The sequence below is a fragment of the Aquarana catesbeiana genome, linkage group LG13, assembly GCF_042186555.1.
Source record: "Aquarana catesbeiana isolate 2022-GZ linkage group LG13, ASM4218655v1, whole genome shotgun sequence".
NCBI classification, from domain to species: Eukaryota; Metazoa; Chordata; class Amphibia; order Anura; family Ranidae; genus Aquarana; species Aquarana catesbeiana.
In genome coordinates this window covers 90125294-90140946 of record NC_133336.1, presented here as the reverse complement: position 1 = coordinate 90140946, position 15653 = coordinate 90125294, and the positions used below count along the sequence as shown (strand labels likewise).

The following is a 15653-nucleotide window of genomic DNA, read 5'->3' as shown; positions in this document are numbered from 1 at the left end:
TAGTGTTGGCTCGGCAAGTCTAAGAAAGAACCCCTTGACAGCTTGATGCAGCACCCGCAGCCACTTATCCAGGCAGAGTTTGGAGCCAGTTGGGATTATTTCTAAATAAAAGCAGTCTGGAGCCGGCAGCGGAAGGAGCAGGCGTCTGCATATGCTGATCCTGCTCCTCTAGTTCTGGCTGCGGAATGATCTCAACTGTGCTTCGCCTGCCACCTCTCTGCATAAATAGGTAGTTGGAACCTGGTGCTTGTCTGGCAACAACAGCTCCTGAGCCCTTTGCCCACAGCCCCACATGCCCCGCAGCTACACTACACTCTCCTCCTGAGTAACTTTTCTTGCTCTTTTGCAGCCATAGTTCTCTATCAGGTCTGTCAGGGAGGGTATAGGTAGAGCACTTTACTGTGGTAGGGGGTGATTTGGGGGGAAAGGGGACACCCCTGAACCCTGCACTCTGTATGTAGCGCACCCCTGAACCCTACACTTTGTATGCTGAGCTCCCCTGAACCCTGCACTCTGTATGCAGAGCGCCCCTGAAATCTACAATTTGTATGTAGCACACACTTGAACCCTGAACTTTGTATGTAGCGCACACCTGAACCCTGCACTCTGTAATTAATGCACACTCCTGGTATTTAATGTCCCTTTAAGACCCTCCCACTGTTATTGCAAGAGGTGATACTGCTGCCTTCTGAATTTGTTATTTTTCCAGCTGAATGGGAATTTTGCATAGAAATACTGTGTCACAACTACAAGCCAGTCATTTGGCTTGTGGCTGCTGCACAGCCCCATTGAGCTCAAGGGACAGGTTTGAAAGGCAATACTGTCTGTGAAACTTGACATGTCGTGTGAAAATTGCTGCACTGCATGTAGCTAAGCATTGAGGCCATAGCAATGTGTACTCACTCAAACAGCTGCTATGTTCATTTAGAGCAGGGGTGTCAAACTTAATTTAATTGTGGGCCGCATCAGCATTATGGTTGCCCTCAAAGGGCTGGTTATATATGTAAGATTAGATGTCCAGAGCACCCCACCCCACCTTACATCAGATGTCAAGAGCCCCCCATCATCAGAAGTCAAGAAGTCAGAATCCCCCACCCTCCATTACAACGCAGTGTACCCCCTTACCTTGTGCTGCTGCTGGGAAGAAGCTGGGGGCCGAGCTAAAAAGCAGAAAGTGCAGGGTCTGGAGGAGGGCTGGAGTCAGCTGCCAGAGGCTGCTTAATGCTGAGATGACCAGGGGAGATGGAGATGAGGGGGGGCTGGGTCTCCACAGAGAGGCGCAGGATCTGTAAAAGGAGTTCTGTCCTCTTTGCTGCTGACTGGTGGGATGGGGGAGGGGGCAGAGACAAGCCTCTGTGTGGCTGCAAGTGCAAGATCTGGAGGAGGAGTTCTGTCCTCCTCTCTGCTGCCGACTACTGAGACAAGGTGGGGTACAGACGAGCGGGGGTTTCACAGCTATAGCAGAGGTGAAAGGTACATATGAAATGGCCTGGTGGGCTGAATTCGGCCCACAGGCCTTGTGTTTGACACGTGATTTAGAGGTAGGTGGTCAGGGAGCAGTTCTGTTTAATCATCCTTCTTTCCCACTATTATGCCCTGTACACACGATCAGATTTTCCAACGGAAAATGTGTGATAGGACCTTGTTGTCGGAAATTCCGACCGCGTGTAGGCTCCATCACACATTTTCCATCGGAATTTCCGACACACAAAGTTTAAGAGCAGGCTATAAAATTTTCCGACAACAAAATCCGTTGACGGAAATTCCAATCGTGTGTACACAAATCCGACGGACAAAGTGCCACGCATGCTCAGAATAAATTAAGAGACGAAAGCTATTGGCTACTGCCCCGTTTATAGTCCCGACGTACGGTTTTTACGTCACCGCGTTTAGAACGATCGGATTTTCTGACAACTTTGTGTGACTGTGTGTATGCAAGACAAGTTTGAACCAACATCCGTCGGAAAAAATCCATGGATTTTGTTGTCGGAATGTCCGATCAATGTCCGACCATGTGTACAGGGCATAAGACGCAATCTAGTCATGCCCATTGCTCTTTTTGGCATTCATAACAGAACTTGTTTTTCAACTGTATCTCAGCAGGGTGGCTGATAATTTGTCACAATGTGTTGAATTTCTACATGTAAACCAGGCTAATTACCTGTTATGGGCATTATTATTGTTTACAGATTGTGTTTATACTCTTTAAATATCAATTGATTTAGTTTCTAATAGGAGTTCTGTCATTTGTTTAGGTTGTCAGTAAAAAAATGTGTTCTGTCAGAAAAAAAAATTTGCAGGAGGTTGGCAACCCTGATCTCACTTAACCCTTCCTTGCAGTACTCTGCCAAATCTTAAACATACTGTATATCTAAAGCCAAAAGTATGGAAAAGTTTAAACCACTCTCAATGATTTATTGATTTCTGTGTCCTTGCTAAGAATATTCACCCTCTGTATTTGTCCTGGTGACCACTATCCTTAAGACAAAATGTAATGCAAAATCCAGAATTTTAGAGTTGTCAACAGGAAAAAGAAATTGGAGGAACTCCTCCAATGGGGGTGCCTGTATCAGTGACAATTTTTTAAGAGGGGATTTACCTTTAGAGAGATTTCCTCCTACTTCCTGTTTTTTGTCTCTGGAACACACTTTTTGTCACTGGAAAAGTTTAACATTAGAGAATGTCTCCATGTATCTATTTATAGATTGGTCTGTAGAATCATAGGTAAACTTTTTAATAGGGTTGCACCGGTGCCACTTTTTTTAGCAACGAGTATGAGTACTGATACTTTTGTTTATTAAGTACTCGCCGATACCAATTACCGATACCTATTGCCGGCAATTAGGGAGATCCATATTAAGAGGAGGAGGAGGAGCAGGGAGGGGGGGTCTCCATCATCTATCAGTGTACTGTGTAATATTACCATCTGGCTGAGACCAAGTGATGAAGAAACATAGTACTCCCAACACTCAGCGCTGCTGGCCTCACAGCTAGGATAACCATGTTGTGATCCCCACTGACCTACCGCCCTATCCTTCTCTTATTCTTCCAGCATTACAGTTGTCATTTTTTGTATTAATTAATGCCTCTTTCCTCCTGCCCCTGAGCCAAGCACCAATCATGGTAATCTACAGAGCCTCACATGTAAGGAGAGAGAACCGCTCATAGTGTACAATGTGTGTGCCTGCTCCTCCTCCCCTTTTGAGCACCGCTACCATCACCAGGACTGCTCCTGTCCCAGGTGGCTGGAGGTAGGTGGCTGCGATGGCCAGGGATCTGCACTGCTGTCCTTTGGCTGTCAGCGAGGAGGAGGAGAGTCGATTCCGTCACATCCTTCCATTCACCGAGCTGTCAGTGCAGGTTAGGGGGAGCCCCAGGATCTACACGGACCAGGGGAGGGGGGAATCTGTTATACCACACCTCAGCCGCTGCATCCATGGGTGCTGACATTTTCACTGGGCTCCTACTGGTCAGTCCGCCCTTGGTTTTGTTTACACTTCAGCTATCAGCAGGGGAACCCTGCTGACAGCTGAATGAGTCATCGGTTGTTAGGGATGCCTCACTCCTTAACAACTGATAATTGCTGACATTCTTTCGCTTACATTTCAGAAAGAACTAAAGAACTAAACCTGAGGGTATCGGATTCTAGTATCAGTGCATGTGCACGAGTACCAATACTTGTGCAAATGCTTAGTATTGGTAACTTTTTTAAGGTATAATAATCTAAAAGACACACATTATTTTTAAATATATGAAACTATTAATAATGGTGATCCTTATGGAAATACATTCTTCAGTATTGTAAGAGATGTCTTCAGTAGAGCTAATGATGGATCCTCCTTGGGTTATCTGTTATCCTACTTAAAGTGTCACTAAAGGCAAAAGAGGGTTTTAACCCCAGTTTGTTTGCCATCTGTGCCTCACTGGGAAGCTTTCCCTTCACTTCCTGTCCCACAGCCAAAACAAAAAGTGAACAGAAATACCTCCAAAGTGAGGGAATCATAGGGTGTCACCAGGGCCACCAGAACTAGTGCCCATTGGAAGATTTCCCCGCTATAACTGTTCAATATGAACCCAAAATTCTCTTTAGAGAGGGTGAATCTCCCTAATGGGGGCACAGACAGCAATAAAAGTTTCTAAATCTTCTTTACTCTATCCAAAACGAAAAAAAAAATGGCTTAAGTGACACTTCTTGAACTAAATTTAATTTCAGTGTGATGGCGTGGCCTAGGTAATTCAGATTCCCCTTACACTAAAGCAGCAGTTGACGTTCGTTTAGGGAATTTATACTGTTGGTTTTACGGAAAGCATGTATCGGGTTGAGCATCACATTGAGATAAAGTTATAATGAATGCCCCCCTACTGAGACCAGCCTGGTCTCTCACATGAAGCCCTGGGTATGTTTACAAACACCATTAAGCTCCTACTGCCTGAAAATTATAGAATTAATTATTTTTGATTATTTTGATCTTTTGCAGCAGAGACCTCTGGATCCATGCACAGATGTTGCTTTGACTGATAGCAAGCTGTCTATAGAATTATCTTTCACGGACAAGGATGAGGAAGAGACTGTTCAGCAATTATCTATCCCGACCCAAGAGAACCCTACCACACCACTGCAGGAAGAGGAAATGACAGATGAAGAAGCTAAACAAGTACTAAGATGTGCTGCGCAGGTATGAGACTTCATGACCTCAAGTTGTGCATATAGATGAAGATTGCTCAAAAGCCAGATCCCTGTCCTCTGGAAAGCATAGAGCAGGGGTCTCCAAACTGTGGCCTGTAGGCTAGCCTTTATATGGCCCTTGGGGCACTGTGGCCTTCCAATGATATGGAGCACTTTTCCTTCCACTGGAACCAACAATGGAGCACAATTTCTTCCACAGTTACCAATGATAGGGTGCTATTCCTCCCTCCCACTTATACCAATGATGAGGCTTCTCCTACTACTGACCACCAACCCTGAGGCAATGCTTATTCTCACTAATGCTGGGCCTTTGTTTAGAAAGTTTGGAGACTCCATGCATAGAGCATCAGAATGACAAATTGTAATGTCTGTTGATTTATAAAAACAAAGTGTGTATATGTGTTTATAAGTGGGATATAAGTTTTATGTGACACATCTGTATGACATTATTGCATAGCATGGGTGGAATCCGGAAACCGGAGAGCAGTCAATGTAACTATGAAATGACTGAGGCATGTTCAGTTGTAAGTTTCCATACTTAGCTGAAGAATGTGTATAGCAGCAAAATAATGTACAATAATGGGGTGGGAATGGGCAAAAGAAGAAATTGTTCAAGGAATGACCAGTATCCACTTTGGTTACTGAAGACAGTTGCCACTGAACTCATCTGAGGTGATCAACCCATCAATGGTAAAGAAGATGCCAATTTTCTGCAATTTTTACATTTTCTATAAAGTAAGTGGTTCCAAATTTTTTTTGGCAAATATGTACAGTTAGGTCCATATACAGTTGTGCTCATAAGTTTACATACCCTGGCAAAATTTATGACTTCTTGGCCATTTTTCAGAGAATATGAATAATAACACAAAAACATTTCTTTCACTCATGGTTAGTGTTTGACTGAAGCCATTTATTATCAATCAACTATGTTTACTCTTTTTAAATCATAATGGCAACAGAAACTACCCAAATGACCCTGATCAAAAGTTTACATACCCCAGTTTTTAATACCGTGTATTGGCCCCTTTAACAGCAATGACAGCTTGAAGTCTTTTGTGGTATTTGTGGATTAGGCTCTTTATCTTCTCAGATGGTAAAGCTGCCCATTCCTCTTGGCAAAAAGCCTCCAGTTCCTGTAAATTCTTGGGCTGTCTTGCATGAACTGCATGTTTGAGATCTCCCCAGAGTGGCTCAATGATATTGAGACTGAGATGTCCACTCCAGAACCTTCACTTTATTCTGCTGTAGCCATTGACAGGTCGACTTGGCCTTGTGTTTTGGATCATTGTCATGTTGGAATGTCCAAGTACGTCCCATGCGCAGCTTCCGGGCTGATAAATGCAAATGTTCCTCCAGTATTTTTTGATAACATACTGCATTCATCTTGCAAACAATTTTGACCAAATTTCCTGTGCCTTTGTAGCACACATATCCCCAAAACATCAGCGATCCACCTCTGTACCTTTCATCATAGGCCTTGTTGACTCCTCTCCAAATGTAGCGTTTATGGTTGTGGCCAAAAAGCTAAATTTTGGTCTCATCACTCAAAATGACTTTGTGCCAGAAAGTTGAGGCTTGTCTCTGTGCTGTTTGGCATATTGTGATAGAGATATTTTGTGGCATTTGCGTAGTTATGGCTTTCTTCTAGAGACTTGACTATGCAGCCCATCTTTCTTCAAGTGCCTCATTATTGTGCATCTTGAAACAGCCACACCACATGTTTTCAGAGAGTCCTGTATTTCACCTGAAGTTATTTGTGGGTTTTTCTTTGCATCCCAAACAATTTCCTGGCAGTTGTAGCTAAAATCTTAGTTGGTCTACCTGAGCGTGGTTTGGTTTCAACAGAACCCCTAATTTTCCACTTGATTAGAGTTTGAACACTGCTGATTGGCATTCTCAATTCCTTGGATATCTTTTTATATCCATTTCCTGTTTTATACAGTTCAACTACCTTTTTCCTGCAGATCTTTTGACAATTCTTTTGCTTTCCGCATGACTCAGAATCCAGAAACGTCAGTGCAGCACTGGATAAAGAATGCAAGGATCTGTCAGGAGTCCAGCAACGCATTGACCTTTTATACACACACACTAATTACAAGCAAGCAGATCACAGGTGAGGATGGTTACCTTTAATAGCCATTCAAAGCCCTTTGTTTCAAGTTGTGTGCATGTTATCAGGCCAAAATCACCAGGGTATGTAAACTTTTGATCAGGGTCATTTGGGTAGTTTCCGTTGCCATTATGATTTAAAAAGAGTAAACACAGTTGATTGATAATGAATGGCTTCAACCAAACACTAACCATGAGTGATAGAAATGTTTTTGTGTTATCATTCATATTCTCTGAAAAATGGCCAAAAAATCATAAATTCTGCCAGGGTATGTAAACTTATGTATATTTGGACACAGGTACAGTTTTTATTTTGGCTCTGTATGCCACCAGAATAAATTTAAAACAAAACAATCCAAATGAATTTGAAGTGCAGACTTTCAGCTTTAACTCAAGGGGATGAACATAAATATCATAAACATAAATAAATATAAGTACAAATTTTAGGAACTGCAACCATTTTTATACATGATCCCCCCATTTTGAAGGGCTCAAATAAGATTGGACAAATTAATATAATCATAAATAAAATGTTCATTTTTAATATTTTGTTGAGAATCCTTCACTGGCAATGACTGCCTGAAGTCTGGAACCCATGGACATTACCAAAGACTGGGTTTTCTCCTTTCTGATGCTTTGCCAAGCTTTAACCACAGCTGTCTGAAATTCTTTGTTTGTGGGTCTTTCTGCCTTTAGTTTTCCCTTCAGTGAAGGTGAAATGCATGCTCAATTGGGTTGAGATCAGGTGGTTTACTTGGCCATTGCAGAATATGCCACTTCTTTTCCTTCAAAAGCTCCTGGGTTGCTTTTGCAGTGTGTTTTGGATCATTGTCCATCTGTACTGTGAAGCGCCGTCCAATCAACTTTGCTGCATTTGGCTCAATCTGGGCTGACAGTACATCCCCAAACACTGCAGAAATAATCCACTGCTTCTGTCACATCATCAATAAACAACAACGACCCAGTGCCACCGGAAGCCATGCATGCCCATGCCATCACATTGCCCTCACCATGTTTTACAGATGACGTTGTGTGCTTTGGATCATGAGCTGTTCCAAGCCTTCTCCACACTTTATTCTTCCATTCATTCTGGTACAGATTAATCTTAGTTTCATCCGTTCAAAGAATGCTTTTCCAGAACTGGTCTGGCTTATTTAGATGTTTTTTTGGCAAAGTCTAATCTGGCTTTTCTATTCTTCAGGCTTATGAATGGATTGCACCTTGTGGTAAACCCCCTGTATTTGCTCTCATGAAGTCTTTTCTTGATTGTAGACTTTGATAATGATACACCCACCTCCTGGAGAGTGTCCTTCACTTCTCTGGACATTGTGAATGGGTTTTTCTTTACCATAGAGAGGATCCTGCGATCATCCACTACTGTTGTCTTCTGTGGACGTCCAGGCCTTTTTATGTTGCTGAACTCACCAGTGTGTTCTTCTTTGCTCAGAATGTACCAGACCGTTGATTTGGCCCCTCCTAATGTTGCTGCTATCTCTCTGATGGATTTGTTTGTTTTGTTTTTGAAGCCTTACAATGGCCTGTTACACTTGCATGGACAGCTCCTTTTAATGCATGATGTAGGTTCACAGCAATAGATTCCACATGCAAATGCCACACTTAGAATCAACTCCAGACCTTTTACCTGCTTAACTGATGAAGAAATCACAAATGAATAGCCCACACCTGGCCATGGAACAGCTTTTGATTTAATCATTCAAGTACTTTTGGTCCCTTGAAAAAGGGAGTATGACTATTCTTAAGAGCTGTATTTCCTAACCCCCTCCCTTGATTTGGATGTACATACCCTCAAATTAAATTGATTTGAAGTTTGCTTGGTGCTGTCTGTTGGACTAATTTTGAGCACCCTGTTGATCCTATTGGTCTAACACTTATACATTAGTACAGCTCAGAACATAGACTTTCTGTATGATCTGTATAGCAGTCAGCCTCTTGTCTCCCTTATGATATTTTGTATTTCAATTGTTCATGCAATGATTCTGTTCTGCCACATGAGTGTAAAGTGCAACCATTTACAGTTGTGAAATGTTGAAAATCCGTCCACAGTGCACTTGTGTCCAAATTATGAACATTAATCTAGTTACATGTAGCACCACCAGGGGCGGACTGACCATTGAGCCACTCGGGCACTGCCCGAGGGCCCTGGGCCACTAGGGGGCCCCATCAGGGTTGCCAGCCTCAGTAAAACCAGGGACAGTATGTATAAATCTGTGTTTTTTTTACATCTGTCTGTGTATACTGTGTGATTGTATACTGTGTGTGTGTGTATATTGTGTGGCCCCATAATCTCTGATTGCCTGGGGGCCCCATAATGTCCTATTGCCCAGGGGCCCCATGAGTTATCAGTCCGCCCCTGAGCACCACCCTCAGAGGAACCTCTGGATATGCCTCTGTATGACTGGAGATGATACACCTCGCTCACCCAGCATTTACCAACACAGCTTGGGCATTATAACAGTTTATTTGTATGGACGGAATAATAGCTAAGCTCTAGAAATGTTTCTAGCAATATGCAGCTGTATGGATAGCCTATGCTTAGTTCCAAGAGCAATAAAAAGCTAAACATTGCAGCTAAACAGTCCCTCCTTCACTGGCCAGTGGTAAATGAGATAAGTATGTTGGCCAGAAGCAGCGGGGCCCTTTAATAAATTATGCTGTCTCAACAGAGAAGAAAGTCTGGCTGCTGAAGTTTGAGCTTTGACCACTCTATGCGTTCACGCAGACTCAGTTAGGTATAACTTTGGCCATCAGAGGGGGAGAGTAGGTTATATCAGGCAGTGCAGTCACACAGAGTGTTCACCAAATGGCTCTCACCCTCCCAGGGAGTAGACTCCCAATTTCCATGTCAAAGCTCCAAATAGCGGCTTGTCCCAAGGCTTCCAAGTGTCCTTGGGTGACAGCCACTTGCATTGGGGCCCTGGGCACACCCGATTACTGTCTCCAGCAGCAGAATTTCAAACATACTCGGGAGGGGATCTTCAGAGGTGGGGTACCTTGCAGATGATCTTCTTTAAGATGGCTGCTGCATTTGTACACAAACAAATGTTCAACTGAACTCTGTCAATTTCACATAATAATAATGCAACAACAAGAGGGAAAAGAAAAGTCAGCAACAATTATAGTCCTAGCTACATATCTATTCCTAACAAACTGTAAAATAGCTTTAAAACAAATCTTCCCTGAGCTTTCTAGGTGCTTTTAATATGAAGGTATTCATTCTCCAAGATCCTCAAAGATCACAACAATGATTCTAATGCCCCATACACATGGTCGGATTTTCCGACAACAAATGTTGGATGTGAGCTCGTTGGCGGAAAGTCCGACCGTGTGTATGCTCCATCATTTGTTGTTGGACTTTCCGCATGTTGGCTAGCATGTTCTCAAATTTTCCGCCAACAAATGTGTGTTGTCGGACTTTCCGATCGTGTGTACACAAGTCCGTCGGACAAAAGTTCAAAGTACAAACACGCATGCACAGAATCAATGCTGACTATTGAACTTCCTTGTTATCGGCTCGCCGTACGTCTTGTACGTCACTACATTTGTAATTGTTGTAATAAGTGGATTGCGCTAACTTCTATATATATTACCACTCCTAAAATATAAAAAAGTGCAATAAAATATAATATAAATATCCTAGATGGCGTACTTTACTATGCCAACTAATATTGTGTCAAAAATTACTTTCCCCTCATTGTGGTCCTAGTGACAAAAATATCATTGGTGAAAATATCTTACAATGCTATCAACAACTATTTAAAGTGCAAATGCTACAAAAATAACAACAGAAATGGAAAAAATGGAAACTAAAAGCAAATAGTAATAAAACTAGTTTGTAATTGTTGGCCAACATTTGTGTGACTGTGTGTAATGCAGACAAGTTGGAGCCAACAACCTTCAAACAAAATTCCATGGTTTTGTTGTCGAAAAGTCGTTTTCAGGCGCCTTTCCTCGGCCGCTAGCGGGAGTTAAAAGCGCCCGCTAGCGGCCGAAAAGCACCACTATAACAGCGGTAAAGCGCTGCCCTAGTGTGACAGTAGCCTTGCTTCGACTTCAACACACATTAAAGTGCCTACTGCTTCAACATGCCTTAATGATGTATTTTTGATGCTTCTGCGATGCTTCGGTGGTGCTTCGGGGATGCTTTGATGAGGCTTCAGTGGTGGTTCGGTGGTGCTTTTTTGAAGCTTTAACGAAGCTTGGCAGATGCCCTGTGTGTGTGTTGATATCTAATACCTGCAATACCTCCAAAAGAAATCGAAACTAAAGCTGAATTAAAAACTCTCAAAAGCTGTAGGTGCTTCAAGTGAGTGTTGTCATACACTTCTATGGAGGATTTAAAAAAAAAATACTTTAAAGCACTACTAAAGCAACGTGGGGTATCATTTTTTAAGCAAAGCAAGCACAACGCGTGAACAGGACTGTAATCTAACCATTTTGTTTAGTGACAGGGGCTTTGGTTGGCATTCAGTGCTTTAAAAAAACGTGTCCAATGCCGTGTTTTGAAGCAAGTGTAAACGAGACCCTAAATGGGTTTCAGTTGTTTTTTAACATCTAATGCCCCCTACACGTTGAATTTTCTGACGGAAAATGTTTGGTGGGAGCTTGTTGCCGGAAATTCCGACCGTGTGTAGGCTCCATTGGATATTTTCCATCGGAATTGCGGTTACACAAAATTTGAGATCTGGATCTCAAATTTCCTGACAATAAAATCAGTTCTCGTAAATTCCGATCATGTGTACACAATTCGGACGAACAAAGTTCCATGCATGCTCTCAATCAAGTAGGAGATGGAGGCACTCGTTCTGGTAAAACTAGCGTTTGTAATGGAGATAGCACATTCGTCACACTGCAAATTTTAAAATCTTTTAATGCAGCACATTCTCTTCTTCTTTATAATGCTAGAATAATGAAGTTGTTTTGCTGTTCATATTCACACAGAGTTCTGACAAACTGATTTCTATATTATTTTTCGTGATCTCATGAATAATTTTTTTTTTTTTTTATAGTGATCTCCATAATTTTTTCTTTCGTTTTGTGTCCAAGTTACCACAACTATTTTTTAACCTCAAGGAGGTTGGTGTTGGTGTCCCTTGTTAATTTGACATTGTATTTTTTTAAAACTACCTGCCTACTCACAAACAAACTGTCCTTTTTGAAGTAAAACACATAAGCAAGTATTTGTGAAAAATAAATAGCCATTTATTATGGGTCATAACAAAATAAAGAGGAAGGCAACGCCGGAGAGACTGGTGAAATTTGCGAAGCCTTTGTAACCCAGGGCAGACATCAACTATTTTACAGTCAAAATTGGTGGCTTGAGGAGTCCTTATAATAAAGAGCACAATCCGGTCCAGGACAACAAGAGATCAGGAACAGCAGCAGATGACATATCTGTCCCCAGGCTGTGGTCTTACCACAGCCTGCGTCTTTTGTCAGACCAGCCTGAACCCAGGCCATCACTTTCTTGTCTTCCTTCCACGCTTGCTTCCAGGCTGTGGCTCTGGTGTTGTAGTTGTGGCAGGAGGTGGAGGAGGAGGAGGAGAACCATGGTTGAACTCACAAAGTGGCTTTGGCTTGTGAGTTCGCACCTCAACCCCCTATTTAGGGCTTGTAACATAACTTCCTCACATCAGAGGCGTTGGCCCTCCTCCATTACCTGCATTTTGCAGGCTGCCATGTAGGCATAGTCCTCTTGAATATTGGGGGGGGGGGTTCTGAGGGCCGCAGTAGCCTTCCGAAATAGGCCAAGTGCTGCCTCCTCCAGGTTACTCCTCTTCCTGGGACTTTTTTCGGAAGGCGGAGGGGAGGGACCTGGGATTCGGGCAGGCTACTGGGCCCGGCCACCTCCTGGCTGCCACTTTCCACAGCCTTCTCCTGGCTGAGACTTTCCTGTGTATGAAAAAGGGACATAGATTTAGTTTTTGGTTCATCAATCACACACAATTCAAAAAATCAGCTCATGACTGTTGCAAGTTGAATGTTAATAAATAGAAAAGACTATCATCCTGACCCCAGCATTTTTCATTCTTGTCCCAATCATTTGTGGCCACTACTGTCTATTGATATGTAAAACACTTTGTAAAATCATAAATTACTGATCAATAATAACATCTAGTTAACATAATTAATTATTTGACTAGAAATATATTGAACAATGCTATTCCTGGCTCAAGCTGGGCTCCCCCACTTCTTCCTGGCTGGAAGGCCCAGGTTGGACGTCGGAAGCCTCAGCTGAGGTGGAAGGAAGCCTTGAAGGAAGACTGGAGAGTGCTGGCCTGGGTTCAGTCTGGCCTGCCAGAAAATGCAGTCTGTCATAGTACCACAGCCTGGGTACAGAAATGTCATCTGCTGCAGCTCCTGATCTCTGGGAATCCTGGACCTTCTTGTACTCCCTATTATAAGTGCTCCTCATGCCACCAATTAGGGCCTTCAAATAGGGGATGTCTGCCGTGGGGATCACCGGCTTCACAAATTCCAGCAATTGATCCAGCTTTGCCTTCCTCTCTGTTTTATTGTTATAAAAAGGGTGGTTTACCTGCCACAGACAGGGCAGCTCCCTGTACACATCAATGAATATGGGGATAAAGTCCTGATCATTCAATAGATCCCTTTTCTCTGCAAGACACAACACAAGACAAACCCTAATGTCAGGCTAAACTCTCCTAATCTTGTCCTAATAAAGGCCTCAATCTATAAGCAGTATAGGTCACTGATGCACCAAGTTAAAATTGTACCTTTGCTCTGCGCACGCTACACCTTCCTCCTCTCACAGATCGTACGTACGATGCACGCGTGTTACGCTTTATATACACTGCGCATGCGTGAAACTCCGTCCACCCCGACATTATTTCTAGTCTATTCCCCGCCCCTTGTCTATCGGCGCAGTGGGAGAGCACATGGCGGAGAAAGAGCAAGTGCATGCAGAGGAGAGCAGCAAGGACGAAAGCCCGGAGCCACGAATGTCCCGATCCCAGAAGAGATTTAAGGCCTCAAATATGTCCTTTATAGAGATGGTGGAGATGGTGGACATCTTGAAGAGGGCCGACTATGATGGGAAGCATGGACCTTACTCAAACCCAAATGTCAGAAAGGCCAAATCCTGGCTAAAGTTGTGAAAAGTCTGCACAGGAATTTTGGGGTACGATGATCCAAGGATCAGTTGAGGAAACGCTGGTCAGACCTGAAATTGAGGGAGCAGGATCAGTACAGAAAGATCAAGAGTTCTTCAAAAAAGTAAGTAGTTGTCGTGTGTTCCTATTATTATTATTATTATTATTATTATTATTATTATTATTATTTTACTTGCATGCTACTCCATGTGCTTTTCTTTACTGTTGTACAGTTTAAAATGGCAACTTTCAGGTTTGTGGTCACAGTAATCGTTTGTAGTAAACATTGTTTGTTCGCCCACTAATACAATGTTTTTGGCAGATCCAGGTTAACTACATTTGTTCAGGCCTATTTGTATTAAAAGAAGTTTACGACATTGTTGTCTAGATGGGTTGGTATTAGAATGAAATGCAAACTTGATTCAGTGTAAGGAGAGGACACTCAGCACCTGTTTACACATCTGGACACAGGAGCACTAGTGTGGGACACAAGAACAAACTTTTTAGGGTGTCCCACACAGGTACTCCAGTGGACACTGGGGGTGTCTCCATGTGTTAAAATTGTACAAAAAATGTAAGTATTCCAGCTTTAGGAAGGGAAGAAAATGTCTTCAGCTTGGAACTCTGGCAAAAAAGACAATTGTATGACACTTCCAAGTAATGTTTCATATTACTACTTCTGGCCTCAAAGATCTGTGTGCTAAGTATACCTTTTTTTTTTATTCACATAAGGGAAAAAAGACTCGGGATATCTGAGGACACCAGGAACCCACAACCTCCTAAAGAAAAGGAAATCCCCACACCACAACCAGAAGATGTGGAGAAAGAAGAGGTTTATGAAGAGGGCGAAATAGTGACCACAACAGGTGAGTGTCTGAGACCACAGCTTCAAGTAATAGATGTATGCCTGCATATTTATAATACATGGTGTGTTTTTTTAATTTTAGGTGATGTGAATGTTGTCTAAGAAGATTCGCATTTCGCAAGTGCACATGTCCTCATTGGGGAGATCATGGTGTGCAGTCATGATTTACAAAAGATCAAGGAAGACATCAATGATGTGGAAAAAAGACTCAAAAACATCATTGATGTTTTAGGCAGAATCTAAAAAAAACACAGAATTCTTCTAGTTTATTTTTATTTTTAATATTTTCACACATTTTAAATATTTTTTAGAAAGCCAAATTTTGAAGATGCACGCAGTGTGTCAACATGTGCTATCTGCCATCATGGGATATCAAGGTACGCGTTTTGGGGGTGCAACCCCTTCCTCGCAAATAAAGTAGATGAGAGGAAGGGGTTGCACCCCCGAAACACGTCCATTGATCCCCCATGATGGGAGCTAGCACATGTTGACATTAGGCATGGGATCAGGAGGGAAATCCCCATTTTTACTCTCAATTTGTGTGCATCTTCAAAATTTGGCTTTCACAGGGGTGACATCACCCCATCTGATGAAGACATGATCAACACAGTTTGAACATACTAATGTCTGATATTGCCTTCACTTTGTCAAAGTTGAACTTTGTAAGTTCCTGAGTTGTGTATTGTTTCATGGTTTTAAAGCGGAGCGCCGCCGAAAATTTTTTTTTTAAAAGTCAGCAGCTACAAATACTGCAGCTGCTGACTTTTAAAACATGGACACTTACCTGTCCAGGGCGCCCGCGATGTCGGCACCCGAGGCCGAAGCGTCTCTCCGTCCTTGGGTGCTGCCGCCTCCATCTTCG

At 42.7% G+C, this 15653-nt stretch overlaps 1 protein-coding gene across 1 annotated transcript in view; it reads left to right on the top strand.

Annotated features, from left to right (window-relative positions):
• Window positions 1-15653, top strand: part of TTC6 (tetratricopeptide repeat domain 6) — a 305088-nt gene that overhangs the window by 30216 nt on the left and 259219 nt on the right. Inside the window, exon 4 of the mRNA XM_073610036.1 lies at window positions 4479-4676. Coding sequence (XP_073466137.1) covers window positions 4479-4676 — 198 coding nt within the window. The remainder of the gene's footprint in view (window positions 1-4478; window positions 4677-15653) is intronic.